Raw genomic sequence first — 17240 nt, forward strand, 5'->3', positions numbered from 1 at the left:
GGGAGAGGGTGAGGACGGGGGGAGGTGAGGTGTGGCTGAGGAGGGCTGAGGCAGCCCTCATTATTTGGGCTGCGCTGCAGTGAAAAGCACTGGGATTGCTTTCATTACTGAGCCAAATGAAAAAGCAGAGGCTGATTACCCGTGTGACGGAGAGGAGACGAGCTGGATCACGCTCTATTGGGGGGAAAGAGCGAAGGAAGGAGAAAAAAAAATGGAAGGGGGGAAGGAGCAGGAGAGAGGAGGAGGAAGGGGGGGGGGGCTGCTTGCCTGTACTCCTCCAACAAGACTTGAAAAAAAAGTGTGTGTGTGTGTGTGTGTGTGTGTGTGTGTGTGTGTGTGTGTGTGTGTGTGTGTGTGTGTGTGTGTGTGTGTGTGTGTGTGTGTGTGTGTGTGTGTGTGTGTGTGTGTGTGTGTGTGTGTGTGTGTGTGTGTGTGTGTGTGTGTGTGTGTGTGTGAGAGAGAGAGAGAGACATGGAAGGAGAGGGGGGCTGCTATCGTCCCATTTTTCCAACAAGGCTCCCTGGGGAGGGATATGAATAATAACGACAGAGGCAATGTAACATGTAAAAATCAAACAAAAAAAATCACACTCGCATTTCTCTCCGCCTTTTGTCTCGCTCTTACCTGCTCAAGAAAGTTACTAGTATTTATATTAGCTCACTTCTATACGACTAAAAGAAGCCTGTTACAGTATAAAGCTATATTTTTAAGAACACATCTGAGTACGCTGAAACGAATGGCAACATTATACAAAGGATTTTGGTGTGTGTTAATTGTGTGTCCCCATGTGTATAACTGTGTGTTTGTGCGTGGGTGTTTGTGTCTGTGTGTATGTGCAGCTGTCACATCAGAATGTGTGTAATATCAGAGAAGGAGGCTGGCGACGATTATGCGGTGATGGCAGGTGTTAATCCATCAGGCAGGCTCGGAGGAATGAACACCTGTGATCACCACCGAGCCAGAGAACATGTCAGGGAACCACATAACACGCACCCACACATGGGTATGCTATGCATTTCAGTCGTGGAGTATATACAAAATATATACATTTAATGAAATTAATGAATTTATTAATGCCTCAGTTTCATTTAGTTGCTTAACTTCAGGGTTTTGTGATTCATCACAAGGGGACTTGGAGCGATGAGAGAAATGTTAAATGTTATTAGTAATGCAACAGTCTGAAAGGAAAGTGAGTCAGGGGTGTGTGTGTCAGGGGAAACGGGTAACTTTTGTTTGGAGGCTCAGTCTTCTAAGTTATTCCCTGCGTTCCCTGAGAGGCATGAGAATTAAGTATTGTCATGATTTTGTTTGTATTAAGTATCAATGTTTTTTTAAAGTGTTTGTTTTTGTAGTACTAATTTCAGCCACAAGAGGCTGAAGTGCAGCCCAATCTAGAGAGGACAACATGCTTTCATATTTTCATGTTTTCCAAATAATTTCTCCATGTGGTCAACACAAGTGTGTAAGCAACTCTACTGTCACATCTGTCCTTTGCCAAGAATTGTATTTTAGATGGAAAAAAAGTATACATCAGTGAAATCTTTGTGCCAGAAAAGCATTTGTTTTGTTTCATGACAGATTTCTGTCTGTGCTTGTCTTTCATGGTTATGTGGGCGCACTTCTGTTGGGAAAAGGCGTGTTCAAGTATTTCCGTGTGTTTTAGCAATATTTGAATAAGTATCTAATGATGGTTTTGCAAGCCCAGCTGTCAATCAAATCAAATTACACCATATGACCCTGATGAAGCCTAGTAGTTGTTGTGCTTGACCCCTAGAGACAGGAGCTGCAAATGAAGGACATGCCTATTATATAAATGATAAATATAAATATCTAATATACAAATGAACATCCTTAACAGTTCAGTCTGAATTTCATCGTTTATTGTTGCTCATTCAGCTATGAGTTAAAGTTACATATAATTACACTTCAGATTTAAACTAAGTTGTCAGGGGCTTTAACTCGCACTTGAATTCTGTCAGTAGTGTCACCACCCCCAGTTGCGCCTTCACATACACACACACACACACACACACACACACACACACACACACACACACACACACACAAAACCTCCAGACAGAGGCAGGGAATCAGCCAGCTGTGCAGTGCACGCACACACACGCGGAGTGCCGCCACAAGTGAGGGCCAGGACATGCTTGTCAGACAAACAGGCTGCCAGTCCCCCTCTCTCTTATCCTCTATCCCAGACATGCTAATCCCCACATATGTAGCAGGCAGGCGTAGAAGAGATAGATTGGAGGTCAGCGTGAGCAGGTGTGTGTGTGTGTGTGTGTGTGTGTGTGTGTGTGTGTGCGCCGTCAGGCTCTGCCGGGTGACTGTAATCGGAGAAGGTGAGGAGATGGAGCAGCTGCTCTTTTGGGGGGTTTTGGGGGAGAGGGAGATATGTGTAGGGTAGAATAGATTGTTTCACTTATATCCACCTCTGCCATTCATCCATTATGATAGGATGGCGCTCAAACACGCTCTTGTAGAGGCCAACAATATATGTAACGGGATAATCTCACTGATCGTTGCAATAGAAACTTCAGTACAGCAGATAACATAGAAACAGAGATAAGAAACACAAACATTTTCAAAATTAAGTTTCAAAGGACCCGATGAAATTGCTGACTTTGACCTGCCTTGACTTTCATTTGATGCAAAGTACTGAAAAGGTGTCTGCTCAAGTTAGCCAGTCCTGGAACCTGCTCTGGTGTTGCTTTAGCTGGAAAAGAAAAACAAGGAAAGGTCCAGTGTGTAGGATTTAGAGGGAACTACTGGCAGGATGGAATATGATATCCATAATTATGTTTTCATTAGTGTATAATCAGATGAAACTAAGAAGCGTTTGGTGACTTTAGAATGAGCTCTTTACATATGCATAAGGAGCGGGTCCTTTTCAACAGATATGAAATGTCTGCCATGTTTCTACTGAAGGCCAGAAGGGACAAACAAAATGATGGGTCTAGTGAGGGCCTTTGGTGTTTTTATGATACCTGAAGGCAAATGTAGGTTCCCCATTCATGCTTCTTCTGTTTTTTAGCTTCAGGAGAAAGAAAATAGTGATAAAAATGACATAGTTTAGATGTTCAACTTACTGTGACATTTTCAATTTTCACACTAGAATCTTTTTTTGTTCGGTACCAGCAGGAGTCTTGATCAGCACTAGACAGGAAAATGAATGGGGTGCAGAAAGAGATGCTGGGAGAGTGTCCACCAATCCAAGTCTCAGCTGCCAGCTCATTGAGAAGTGACCTCTGCCTTGACTCTCCCCAGCTTCTCCCCTGCTCCTCCCTGGACAAAGACCTTTTGATCCCAGGGAGCTTATCACCAAAATCTGCCCGGGTCGTCACTCTCCTTTCTCCACATGTAATTACACCGGGTTGAATCTGGGAGCTGTGGAGGTGTAGGAAGTGATCACACACCAGATGAATGTGTGTGTCCCACTGAGCCATAGAGGACAGACTGGCTTCGGTTGGGGGCCACCTCAAATAGGACCCCCATCGCCGCTCTCCGCCTGGCCCCACTCCACCTCCGAGCTGCTTCAAAAGGGGACTTGAGAATGAATGAAGTGTTTCATACTGGCTCTTCAGCGGCTCTGACCAGATGGAGTCTTTGTCCTTTCTCTCAAAAACACGCACACAGCACATACATGTCTGTACTGTACAAAAACCGTGACACATGCACACACACACACACACACACCCACATTTCCTCACCATGCGGGAGTATAAAGCCAGGATCATGATGACAGTGGGTGGTGTGATTCTCTTGTCCTCTGCCGTGTTCACATTAGTCATATGCAAATAGGTTATTGTGCACAGAGAATGACACAAATCCACCGTGACTAAACCCTCAAAGACGACTAGTGATGGCTATTTGGTTAACATGATTTATTAAGGTGTTTGACCCAGTTAGCACATCCGCAACCGTAAAATTGAGACAGTTTTAGGTGTTTGGAGAAATGGAATCGGTCATTGCTGGAATTTGAGAACACGAAGAAGACCTGAATGAAAATGTATTTATTAATTTAGATAAACATGTTTTAGCTTTTTTCTTTATCAAGACAAAAAAAGGTAAAGATGATGAAAACAGGTGGAAAGTGCAATATGTTGTCTTCAGCCTCATCTTGATTGTGCTAATTATTTATTATTATTATTATTTCCCCCCTCTATAGAACCATAATGTTTAATCAATTACTTTGTTTTTGGTGGTTATGCTGAATTAAAAGTTAAAGTTACTCTTAAAAAAGGGACATTCAAGTTTCAGGTTTTGATAAAAACCATGGTCAGGATGTGTAAGTGTTGATCCCGCACATTGATCGTAAGATTGTGAGGGTTTCTCACAATCTTACGATCAATGTGCGGGATCAACACCATCAAAGAAGGATATATCTGCTGACGGCAAATGCTTCTTGGAGAAGCAAGATGCCCCAATATTTACTTTTGTCAATTATTTTTTTTAAATATTGTTCACAGATGAATGTCTTTTTCATATTGAGTCTAACATTTTTAAATGTGTCAAAAAATTCTTCACTTCTGCTAATTGCAAACTAATTTCTGTGTTTTTAGTGAATAACAGATGGATCCATATCTGAATCCTGATTCTCCTGGAAGTTTTTCCCAATGCAATGTTGTCACAATCTTTTGCAGGAGATGTTTTATTTTTCAAGGTATTTTCAATTGTCTAACAGATGCAGTTCAGCCTCCAGCTGACACACCAGCTTTTTATTAGAGGACACACCTTTCTTCTCAAAATGAAAGCTTGTAACCCCAACAGTACCTCTGTCTCTACTTTATTACCATCAATTTTAAGACGAGACAATGCATTTAATCAAAACTAAATCCAATGAGGATTTGAATCAGGATAAGGAGGATGAGAATGAAGGGACGTGAGCAGGAAGCAGATGATTCACTCGCGACAAATAACTCTACACAGCTCAGCGTTCTGGCATTTTCTACTGTTCCACATGGCGTAAGGTCACGATCATCCCCGGCTAATTCAGGAAAAAGTGTTCAGACATTTCTGACAGGAAGCAGTCAGTGACCTTTATGCTGGAAATGCTTGGCTGGGATTGTGTCCTCGCCGTCTTTTTTCATCAGAAACTGGAGGTGCGCAGCAGAGACACATCCGTTAGCTGAGGTGAGTATGAAATGTCAGTCTGTCAGCTCGTGTCTGGTCTTTGCCGTGCAATGTGGTATTAACAGCACACTGCTGCTATCAGGGCAAACTATCGGTTCCGTTCACAGTAACCTTCACTGCAGCAGCCTTTTGGCACATGAATTGAATGTCTTTAGTCATCAGCATCTAGAAAACACAGAGTTGTGACAACTAAACCTTATCGGTAATTCTTTTTGTTACAAAGATATCCTATACATTTGTGTGAAATAATAATCCTACAACAGTGAAAATTGTGGAAGGATAAACATTCCTTCAGGTCCAATTCTGTGGTTGGTTCGGACTGAGATTTATTCACTGCCACTGCAAAACAAAACCAGTTTGGTTATCCAATCAATTAAACATACTAGATGACGGTGGAGCTCCAGAGAATTTTATACAACAATGGGACGTGTTCCACAATAAGAGGAAGTTCTTCAAAGTGAGATCCGTGACTAATTCCTGCCTGAGGTCACCCAACTGAAAATCCCTATCAAGAATTTATAAACTTTGTTCATCACTGTCTGACCCGGGTCTGCCTATAAATGGGAATCAGGGCATCGATCAGCTTCCCTTTGGGATATCATTTGATGCTTTCATGATGAAATAGTACATTTCTACATTAATACACATTTGGCTGTAGACATTTGAACCTTGAAGACAACAAAATGCCCCAATCATATGGTGCAAAAGACACAAAAACACTGCAACTTGGATTCTTGTGCACTTCGCTTTCTTACAGTGGATCAAAAGTGGTGCTGAAAGAAGGCAAGTCATAGACTTGATATAACAACATGAAACGTGTGGAAAATCTCTTCAAAGGGCAAAGGGATTTTATTTGCTATATAATCGTGTAAGGCACTACATCACCCAAGGCAGAATTGTCATTTACAGACTACCACCATTTCATTATTCACATCCAGCATTTATTTCATTCACTAGTGGTTAGTTGACGCAAGTGGTTTTTCTAGATGTGCTGATGAGAAGCAAAAAATGTCCATGAGTGTGGTTATTAGCCATGCACAGTTCAGCCGGAGCTGACACAGTAGAGCTTAGACTGATGAAAGATAAACCAACTGTGGTAAATATAGAGCTGAGCCTCAATGACCAAAATTGATAGTTGTAGTAAAACTTGAACCCTACTGACTAATGTAAAAACATTGCTTTTCCTGTAGCACCACCATCAGGACAAACGTAATGTTATTGCCCACTAGTGGTAAGAATCTAGTAATAATGTCCGCCTGACAGTTTGGTTTTCTGGTGTGTAATGAGCATCACGGCCTCATGAGGCCGCTGGTCTGTACAATAAACCTTTAGCCCTGTTTTTCTCTCACAGTGCATCTAATATCAAACAACAATTCATTCAAAGTCCTAGTACCATAAGGGCTTTTTATGCACACAACGCAAAAAATACATACCAAATGGTTGATGCCAAATGTTTTCATAGAAAATAAATATCAGAAATCAAACTGTGATTGATAATGCTGGTGTTGTTAGAGTAATTGCATATAGTACATACAAAAAAGTGCCCCAATTTGAATTGAAGAGGAGAAAAAAAGAAAACAGACAACACTGATCATTTTAATTACGCTGATATTGTTTGAAATATTACCAGGGGAGTTTGTCAGACTGTTGATCAGATTAACAAGATTCTTCCCCGTCAAAACTTTTAAAAATGTAGATATTTCAAAATACCTCTGTTTATCCCATGTGAGAGTTACACATTGCTTAAAATGTAATGTAATGTAATTGTGTGTCAATATTATTATTGGTTTATTGTTATATGACATTTTAAGTAATTTCCTTTTCACAGTATCTGTCAAGGCATCGATTCTACTTAGTTAGCCCAACTTTAATAAGCAGTAGGTCCTAACAACAGTCTGTTTGGAATCATGCAACTCAGATAATGTGCGTTTTTTCTACTTTCTCTGTCTACTTTCATCCTTTCTATCAATAAACCACAATATTGCTATAACCACAATGCATCTAAATTGTTCAATCTGACATCTTTTGTGAATGAGACAACTTTTTTAGTGAACACTAAGCATCAGCTAGTGGTCTGAAGTTTTGTTTAATGGGAGCTGTGGTAACTTAGCTGTTGATGTATGACATCATGGTCATTTAAAAAAAATGGACTGGTTATAAAACTTGCCTTGGCTCTTATCGCTGTTTGTAAGACAGATGAAATAAAAAAAATTTAAAAAATTTAAATTGGCTGCATGCTCATCTCATAGCATCTTCTTGTAACTTGTAACTCATATAGACATTTAAATACCTCTTTTTGCTAATTCAGCACAAGAGGATGTTTTTGCTTCAACGTCAACTCCTTTACCGGATTAAAAAATAAATAAATGTAAATCCATTTATTTCCTCACACTGACTAAAGTAAGAATTGTCCGAGTAGTTCCACAAATTTTCTTGTAAATCCTCTATGATTTGTCTTACGTCTGTTCATTAAAAATTACAACAGTGGCATATTTTTACTGACCTTCAGTTTCACACTGATAAACCGCTGAAAGTGGAGAATAATTCAGGGCTAAAGAAACCACAGTCACGAATTCCCCGGTCAGGCAACGCCCACGAATATTACCAAAACTAATTTTACATACAGACTTAAATGATTGATCCGTGTCCTCGAAACTGTCCTGTTCATTTTCGTAGTTAATTCACGGTTTCAATCACTCAGGTGGGGTGAATGATATTGTTGAATTGTTGTAAAAAAGTGGCATTACCGATTTTGTTTAGACCCTGATCTACAACCTGGAATTATTTGGTTCAAAATGAATATTTTTACGATTCATATCCGTGTTAAACTGGTCATAGTGCATGAACCAAAAGTGGCTGATAGCAGGATTGTCAGTTCTACTCTTCTATTAGACTGTGAGGCCTCATTAAAGTGCTTCCGCTCAGAACTTGCTGAGCGGCGGCAGCGCCCCTGCCTTCACCAACACAGCTGAGAGCAGGTCTGTAGGCCCCGAGTGGTGGGGCACAGCAGTGGCAGAGGGATCTCCATGCTTGTTTTCAGAGTTGATTGGTGCGGGAACCTTTCCTCTACTCAGTGTGGACTTGCCAGCCCCACTGCCCCCTCCTCCACCCAAACTGGTTTTGCTGTTCTCCACTGTGGGGATCACCGTGCCCAGGTGGAGGTTGCCCACCCCGGGAGACCCAGTGGGCTCCATACTGGTCTGACAGCAGCACAGCAGCCTGAAGAAGGCGGCTCTCATCTCCCTGCTGGATAGAGTGTATATCAGAGGATTGAGGGCAGAGTTGAGCACGGCCAAGGCGATGAACCAGTCCACCTGGTAGAGCACGGGGCACTTATCTGGGCTGCAACCCACGTCCAGCAGCAGCAGGAGGAAGAGGGGGGCCCAGCACATGACAAACACTCCGAGAACAATAACCACTGTCCGCAGCAGGGCCAGTGAGCGCTCCGACGGCCGACTGCTCACCCTGCGACCGCTGGAGGTCACCAGGCGGTAGATCCTGATGTAGAGGATGATGATGGCCACCAACAGAGCACTGAAGACACTGATGCAGAAGGCCACGTAACTCTTGGCGTAGAGGGGCAGCACTGTGGAGCAAGAGGCCAGATTGTTCAGGCAGTTCCACCCCAGGCTGGGCAGGGCGCTGAGCAGCACTGACACAAGCCAGCAGGCCGCCAGGAGTCCCAGGAGCCTCCCTCGGCCCGCCGTCTCGCAGGGGCGCAGGCGCACCATGGTCATGTGCCTCTCGATCCCAATGGCCAGAAGGCTGAACGTGGAGGCACTGAGGGCCACAAACATGCTCCCTTCTCTGGCCAGCCACTGCACCGGTGTCAGGAAGAAGGTGTTGCGTCCTGAGGTGAAGATGTTCACCACATAGGCCACACCAGCCAGCAGGTCTGACAGCGCCAGGTTTCCAATGAGGAAATACATGCGGCTGTGGAAGCGCTTGTTCCTCCAGAGAGCGAGCAGCACCGTGACGTTCTCCAGGACAATCAGCACGCAGATGAAGAGCAGCACGGCCATCTTGCAGGCCCCGCTGCTGCGAGGCCGATCCCACTTCCCCGAGTGGTTGTAGTGGCTGACGATGACGGTATTCATCCCTTCCTCCAGTATGTTCCCCATACCGCCTGGCCTTCCTTAGTCACACAGCAGAGGGAGCCACAGCACTGGACACAGCAGAGGGAGGTCAGGGTGCCAGGCCCGCCAGTCGCAGGGCAGTCATTCTACAGCCTCATCAAGGACCTGCCGATCAAACAATTAAGAGACTAAATTTGCTCTTTAAGTTTACATTCAACACAAAAACGTCCCAAAAGTCACATCCAACAGTGTTCTGCTTAGTGTATGCAGGAATACATCTTTGAGGGCTCTGAGAGCAATGATTTTATGGGGCAAATTGAAAAATAAACATTAAAAACTAAATAGATGCTAGGACTTCCTCATTGATTTTACTGAATGTGAACAATAAAGAGCGTCACTGAGATTTATTGAATTGTCCATGGTAGCAGCAGCACTTTGAATATACAAAGCATGTACTGTAAAGTACAATATGGAAGAGACTTATAAACAAGAACCTCTAAGTTGGGACAACAAGTGTCTTCCTCTTCGTTGTCACCTTTACTGTTTGAACAAAGATGTGGAAGTTCATTGCTGATCAAATATCTTTTGTCATAGCCTGCATGCCATTATTTCTTATCAAAATTAATATCCGACTCACAATGATCTATAATCACAAAATTATATAAAAAAAAAAATGATGAAGGTCACACTGGAACATTTATTTCTTTAACCAGATGCCTACTTGCGGAGGTCTAAGCAACTTTCCTGTTTCGCAGGCTACAAACCTAAAAGGAGTTTACATTTGGAAAAACGAAGTGTCTGCCAGAGATAACCCTCTGCAGTGTGGCACTGATCACCACAGCATCAGTCACCTCTCGTACCTTTTGGAGTCGTTGTCTTCATCTCAACATCCCGACAGGCTGCCGAAGGTTGTTTTTTGGTTTTTTTATATATGTGTCCTGCGTCAAGATGTGCTGATGAAAAGAACAAAACAAAGAAAAAAAAATACTACGTGATTGCCTTCAAATGAAATAGAATCGACTTGAACGCTTGTCAAAAGTCCAGATCTTCTCGTCTCTTCCAGTCACCGAGGAGCCTCCACGAATCAACCGTGGAAGTTTTCCTCCTCCGTCCTCGCTGCTCTGTGCCTCTCCTGTTTCACAGCCGTCTCGCCCTCTCCCTCGCCCCCTCCCTCCCTCTCTCTCGCCCTCCCTCTCCCTCGCCCCCTCCCTCCCTCTCTCGCCCCCTCCCTCTCTCTCTCCCTCCCTCTCCCTCGCCCCCTCCCTCCCTCTCTCGCCCCCTCCCTCTCTCTCTCCCTCCCTCTCTCTCGCCCCCTCCCTCCCTCTCTCTCGCCCCCTCCCTCCCTCTCTCCCTCCCTCTCTCTCGCCCCCTCCCTCCCTCTCTCCCTCCCTCTCTCTCGCCCCCTCTCTCCCTCTCTCTCTCTCTCTCACCCTCCCTCCCTCTCTCTCGCCCCCTCCCTCTCTCTCTCCCTCCCTCTCTCTCGCCCCCTCCCTCCCTCCCTCCCTCTCTCCCTCCCTCTCCCTCACCCCTCACCCTCCTTCTCTCCCTCTCTCTCTCTCTCACCCCTCCCTCTCTCTCGCCCCCTCTCTCCCTCTCTCTCTCTCTCACCCCCCCTCCCTCCCTCACTCGCCCCCATCTCTCCCTCTCTCGCCCCCTCCCACCCTCCCTCCCTCTCTCTCCCTCTCTCTCTCTCTCCCTCCCTCTCTCTCTCTCGCCCCCTCCCTCTCTCCCTCTCTCTCCCTCCCTCACTCGCCCCCATCTCTCCCTCTCTCGCCCCCTCCCACCCTCCCTCGCCCCCTCCCTCTCTCTCCCTCCCTCTCCCTCCCTCTCTCCCTCCCTCTCTCCCTCCCTCTCCCTCCTTCTCTCACCCTCCCTCCCTCTCTCTCGCCACCTCTCTCCCTCTCTCTCCCTCTCCCTCACACCTCACCCCCCTCCCTCACCCCTCACCCTCCTTCTCTCCCTCTCCCTCACCCCTCACCCTCCTTCTCTCCCTCCCGGTGGTGGTGGGGCGGGGTCTTTCCTCACCTCTCTCCATCTTGGTTATGAGAGTCAGGAGAGGTCAGAGCCATGTGCTTCATTATGCCACGGGTTAAACTGTCATGTTGTGTGTGTGTGTGTGTGTGTGTGTGTGTTTGTGTGTGTGTGTGTGTGCACAGATGAGGTACATTAAGCAGCTATTAGTGCGATTGGTTCTCACCAAGTTTAGGTCTTTGTTCTCTACGGACAGGGTTAAACTTAACTACCCACCTATCTCAGAAATACTAGTCTATTAAACTAATTATTAATATCATATTGATACTGGTAACTTTGTTGTTCTCCCTTTCAAATGTACTTTATGGCTACTCTCAGGCAGCCGCCCCCCCCCCCCCCCCTTTGCAATATTTCTACTTAGAAAATGAAAATGATGATGTGTGTAAGAATAAACGGACATATCTGCTGAACAGGAGATATTTATTAACACATATTTTACAATTCATCCTTGTTTTATTTAAGTTATTTAAGACATATTTGTGGTTTTGAGTAGGAACAAAAACAATCTCAATTCAGCTTTACTTTCACATGCTTATTTCTGGAGCTCTGTAGCAACTAAGTTCAGTATTTTGGGGCTCAGGACGTTTTTTTCAGTATCATAGCTTTGCAGATGAGGCTCTGGATAGCTGAGCAGCTGAGGCCGAAGCTCAGACTGGCTGCTGGGTACCTGGGGTTTAGGTTTGGGCTGGTGGTTGGGGAAACAGAGACACTGGGTTGCTGGGCACCTGGGTGGATAGACGTCTCTGTGACCCACACGCTTCCATCTCGGGGGCTCTAACCCCTCAATACTTTCCAGGTAAACCTAGGCGAGACCCCAGGTTAGGACCCCGGACAGGATGAAATGGGAGGCCGGCTGGCTTGGGTGTTGAGAGGAGTCCAGCCGACTGGGATGCTGACTGGTGACTAGCAGGCTGTGAGGCAAGTCCTTTAGCCATTTCGACAAACCATTTTCTTCAGATACTTATCTGTGAGTCAGAGTCTCTCTTGAACTCTCCACACATGAGAGTGTAAACAAATTGATGATGTTCATCTTCCAGTAAGGCGCCTGCTGGGTCGATGGTCGGCAGAACTGTACTGTACCATACAGTTGGGGATTTCAGACACAGGGTGCAGAGAGACGCCGAGACAGGAACGTGGAGAAAAGAGCAGGGAACAAGGACAGGAAGTCAAAGAGAGACGAAATCCAAAGGAAGAGTCACTTGCAGAATCATGACGAGCACAGATGTTGGTATTGGTTCTGACTTGTATTGCACAATAAGAAGACAATGCCAACAAGGCAAACATCCGTATCTGATATTTCTGGAAAGTTTCTCAATAATAGAACAGAATCAGGGTTGAGAGGGAGGCGGATTTTGTTGTCTTTTCTCCTCTTTCCTTTCCTTTTTCTCGTTGCTGATGTCTGCTCTGTTTCTTTTGCATTCTTTGCTCCTGCTGGATCAAATTGGCTAAAATAGAATGGGACGGACCACAAATTGAGACGGTGAAGGATAACAGAGACAGACGGCGTAACAAATCTTGATGAAAAGAGGGAAAGATGGAAAGAGACAACAAAGACCATGAAACTTTAGCAGCAGAAGAGAGTTTTCTCTTCTCTCTCTCTCTCTCTCTCTGTCTTTCACAGTCCCTGTGGGATCACTGTTTATGAGAGGTTACAGGCAGTCTGGCCCCCTTTGCACATGTCAGTCCGGGCATTGCAGATTAATGAATGACCCTCAGAGCTGTTGACTTTACCCTGAGCAGCGAGAGATGTACAAACTCTCCGACAACCCATTTATAACCGTAAGAAAACACCCCAGAGGCCTTGGCTTCATGTTGTCGCAAGCGGGATACACACTTCCTGGATGTTTGGTGCTGTGGTGGAAAGAGGAAACGTATCTACAGGTCACCAGATGAGGGAAAAAATGGAACTGTTGCCAAGTCTCGTAAACATTTGTGAAATGGTGATGCTGTTCTGTGCGTGTGTGTGTGTGTGTGTGTGTGTGTGTGTGTGTGTGTGTGTGTGTGTGTGTGTGTGAGAGAGTTTCTGGATCTTTGTGTGTGTGGCCTCTGTGAGTCAGAGCAGACTGACGCAGGCTTGGGTGGTGAGTTGGAAGTTTGGGAATGCAAAGTGTAGTGGGAACGGCGGAGGATCGGCAGCAGCGGTGGAAAAGGAAGGCCTTTTGGGCCATCACCCCACTTCCCTTCATTCCAAACACAGAGAAATGTTTTTGAATATTTTTACGAGAGAAAACTAGAAAGGGGACGTTCTTACCAGTACTTTTACTTTTCCCAGAAACCAACTGCATCTGTCCAAAGGAAATTTGAAAACGTGTTCCCTGTTGACTTCAGAGAGTTCAGAGGTCATGAAATACAGGTAATCGTGGCTGAGAAAATATTGATTAAAATATCATGCCTGAGTCACAATCAGTCATTTTAGACCCGTTAATATTGGTTCCTGAGAAAAATGATGTTGATAGGAAGATCATTTGTACATTGTATTTCCTGGACCATCACATATTTTCATGGGTTACGTCTTTGTAGGAAGTTGTGAGCAGGCCTGTGATAGCAAGAGCTGATAGTGTATCTAGAGCAGTGGTGCTGTTGGTGGGTTATCAGTGGAGGGCTGAGGTCTTTAGGGGCACAAGGTGACCGCGTGTCTGAGGACCCGCATTGCTGCTTCTTATAGATAACCTTTTTTATCTGCATCCAACTGAAAATAGCCACATCAAAAGATGGAGGACAGATGAGAGTTACAAAGAGTTGGTCATTTTGTCAACTGTTCTGTGCAGAAAAAAAACATAGTTTATCTCTGGATAGAAAGAGGCGAAAAAACACCGAGACCTTTAGTCTGAATCTTTCAGTTCGATTTTAGGAGTCCTGAACAACACTGAGGGCGGTGAGATTTATTTTCAGAATTTATGTTGAGAAACTTTACGGCTGACAAATTTCAAATACCACAATTTAGGACTTTCACAACACAATAAAAAGGCTCTGGACCTCAAACTGACATTGGCTGCTTAAATGCTTGTGAACATTGTGAACATTGTGAACATTGTGAACATTTGGCCAAATCTGAATTCTCAATCGAGGCTCCCTCATCTTTAAAATTTCACTCTGTCTGTTCTCACATGATCACTATGGAATCTGTAAAAGTCAAGATCGTTATGGCGTTATTTATTTTCTTTACGATAGGGGGCCCTTAACACTGAACGGACTTCAAGCGTTTGCTTCGCCAAAATATGTTAAAAATACCCTGGATCTCAGTCAAGTAAACAATCATACCCCATTTTCTCAGAGCTGCTCCACTGATGTCTGGGAAAGCTTGTATGAGAATCCTGTGTGTGTGTGTGTGTGTGTGTGTGTGTGTGTGTGTGTGTGTGCGTGCGCGTGCGCGCGTGTGTGTGTGTGTGTGTGTGTGTGTGTGTGAACAAACTGAGTTGACCGTAGGCGTGATTCATGTCTGTGCATGTTCATTTCAATTTCCATGGGACTGTATTTCTGTACTCTCTAAGCATTTCCCCTTTACACCAGGACTATGACTCTCTCTTCGTTCAACACATACGCCAAGACACTGACGCCACACAGAGCCCCCCAAAAAACCCAATAATCCTTTACGTTTAGGAATTATGCATCCTATTTTTGGAAGTTTGTATATCTTGGCTCGTTGTGCCTCGTCTGTCTGCTGTTCTATAAGAAAGGGTCAAAGGTTCCTTTCCCGTGGGACGAGGACTCATGCAGTCAAGTGTGTGGTGGTCCACACGTGCTCCTCTAGCCGCCAATCTCGCACCATCTACCCCCAACACCCACCACACCAAGAATCCAGAGTCCCCCCCCCCTCGCCCACGCCACAACCCCACACCCTCAGGTCTCCAAAGAAATGCAGCAGGAGCCTGAGAAAGAACTAACCGACTGACAGAAACAGACCAGACTCCATTTCCACATGCCCCCAGTACAGATTTAGAGTCATGCTCATGTATTTTCCTCTCCTATAGTACTCAGTCACGCAGTTTCACGCTAAGTTCTGGCACAATGTGGTATGTCAACGGAACCTTGAAACAGATAATGCGTAAGAAACATTATTAAGTCTTGCTGAAGGCGTTTGCCCTGTCATGGATAGACTGTGCTTCTCCCTCAGTCTCTGTGTTGTCTGCGGTTCTTCTCCTTGTATTTTTCTCTTGCCGCCAATCCCCCTGCCCACCTAAAACCAATCTAACTAATGCAGTATAAAGAAACTGGCTCTTAATCATTCTTACCCATATCGTTGATTTTGCCAAGTGGTAGCATCTATGTCCAACTCTATGTTTAAATGTGCCTCACGCCATCGTGTGTTGCTGCACCTTAGTCTCGCCCCCAAACTCTATGACCCCAATAACAACTGAAGCTTATGTATGCACATACACAAATATGCATACATACAGGATAAAAGTCTGTCCTCCAATTTTTGTTTAGAAAAGAAAGCATCAACTTTTTGACAACCACCTCATAACTGCAGCCATAATGTCATTCCTGAAGTGCAGTTTATGAATTAATCAAACAATATTAATTAGTAAAATTCAGAGGTGCTGGGAATAGTGAATTTTGTTTCTTGCATAGCTGTTCCCTACACTTACCAGTCTTTGTGCTAAGCTAACCAGTTGCTGGTAGTCAAATCCTAAGAATCAATATATGTAAATAAATATGCAAAAAAGAGTGACCAAAGACTTGCTAAAAAGCTGAATTCTAGAGTTTTCAAATAATGCAAAATGTATCAAATTGTTAACGTGTCACTGTCCATAATATTAATGCATCATTTTAAATCCACATTACTCGAGTTCACCATAAAATTGAGAACAAGAAGAGTTTTTGTTGCTGCGTTTTATTGTTTTAGGAAATTGATTCAATGATCATAAATTGCATGTGTGGGACTATTGTTTTTTTTTAAGGCTTTACATATTCAGTTTTTTTCTCAGGGTTGTTTCAATATAAAACATTCTAACTAAAGTAAACAAAGTGATTCTTTTCCACTAATATATTTATTGCCAGTGTCAATTTCTGCTTGTTAAAAGCTTCATCGCGTCCTCAAAAATCAAAAATCTCTGAGGCAAATCACTGTCACTGACTTGAGACACGTGTAATTCCATTTGTTTAATTCAAAAAGGATAAAACACCATTATTTCATTATTGTCAAATGATTCCAGATAAACATTGTGAAACCTTCCATGGTTGGAGCACGCAGGCATGCTGGTGTGTTTTCCCGGCATGTGACCCTGCCATGATGGCTGTCTGAAATGAATGGTGCATCTTTGTGAATGAATTACTGTGTGAATGGCGATCAGTCATAGTCTGGCCAATGGACTCTCACTGACAGTGGGCTCTGTAGTGGTAGGGACGCGCCAATGCGCCAGATAAAGAAAGGTTTCGATAGAAATCTGCCGAGGTAGTAAAGGCTGCCGTGGTGAGCACTCAACCAGCAACAACAATAACACATGCAGGCCGACCGTCACGCGCGGACATCCTAAAGCTCCCCGGCTCCAGAGAGAGGCTGCACAAAATAAAGGCTAAAAAACACACCCTTCACATCTCATTAGACAGGGCCACGGTGACAGATGACTGAGGGCCCAAAACAGGTTGACTCCACCAGCAAGATGTAGAGGAATGAGTGAACAAACGTGAATTTGTCCTTGTTTAATTGAAAAAGAAAGGAAAAAATACTCACGCATGTACAGTCATTCTATAAGATGCGATTCACTGTTAATGATTGTTATTGGACAACCCAACATAATATAATACAGTAGTTTCACCTCAACATGTCACAACATTAAATGCTGCTCACAGGGTTATACATCAATAATTTCAAAAGCATTCCTCCTGTCGTTAGGGGAAATGTGAGCTCCCGGGCACATAAAGTGGATGAGGTCATCGTGCTAGGTATGCTAAACACAGTGTATGTTCCCTATTTAGAGTTATCAGCTTCACAACAGTGTGCAAGCAATGATTAATCCCGTTTTCAGCCGCTTTACAGTTTATATTCCA

The 17240-nt window shown here is 44.3% G+C and overlaps 1 protein-coding gene across 1 annotated transcript; it reads right to left on the reverse strand.

Annotated features, from left to right (window-relative positions):
- Positions 1-4779: 4779 nt before the first annotated feature.
- s1pr3a (sphingosine-1-phosphate receptor 3a) lies at positions 4780-10358 on the reverse strand. The gene is made up of 2 exons (XM_035648252.2): positions 10079-10358; positions 4780-9383 (listed from the first exon to the last, which is right to left on the reverse strand). Exon 2 carries the CDS (start codon positions 9261-9263, stop codon positions 8064-8066), a length of 1200 nt encoding a protein of 399 aa, XP_035504145.1. The 5' UTR covers positions 9264-9383; positions 10079-10358; the 3' UTR covers positions 4780-8063.
- Positions 10359-17240: the final 6882 nt, after the last annotated feature.

Source organism: Scophthalmus maximus, chromosome 13 (genome assembly GCF_022379125.1).
Source record: "Scophthalmus maximus strain ysfricsl-2021 chromosome 13, ASM2237912v1, whole genome shotgun sequence".
Lineage (NCBI taxonomy): Eukaryota > Metazoa > Chordata > Actinopteri > Pleuronectiformes > Scophthalmidae > Scophthalmus > Scophthalmus maximus.

What these genes read in the sequence shown, in the direction of transcription:
- s1pr3a (XM_035648252.2), bottom strand. Translation starts at nt 9,263, where the DNA reads ATGGGGAACATACTGGAGGAAGGGATGAATACCGTCATCGTCAGCCAC.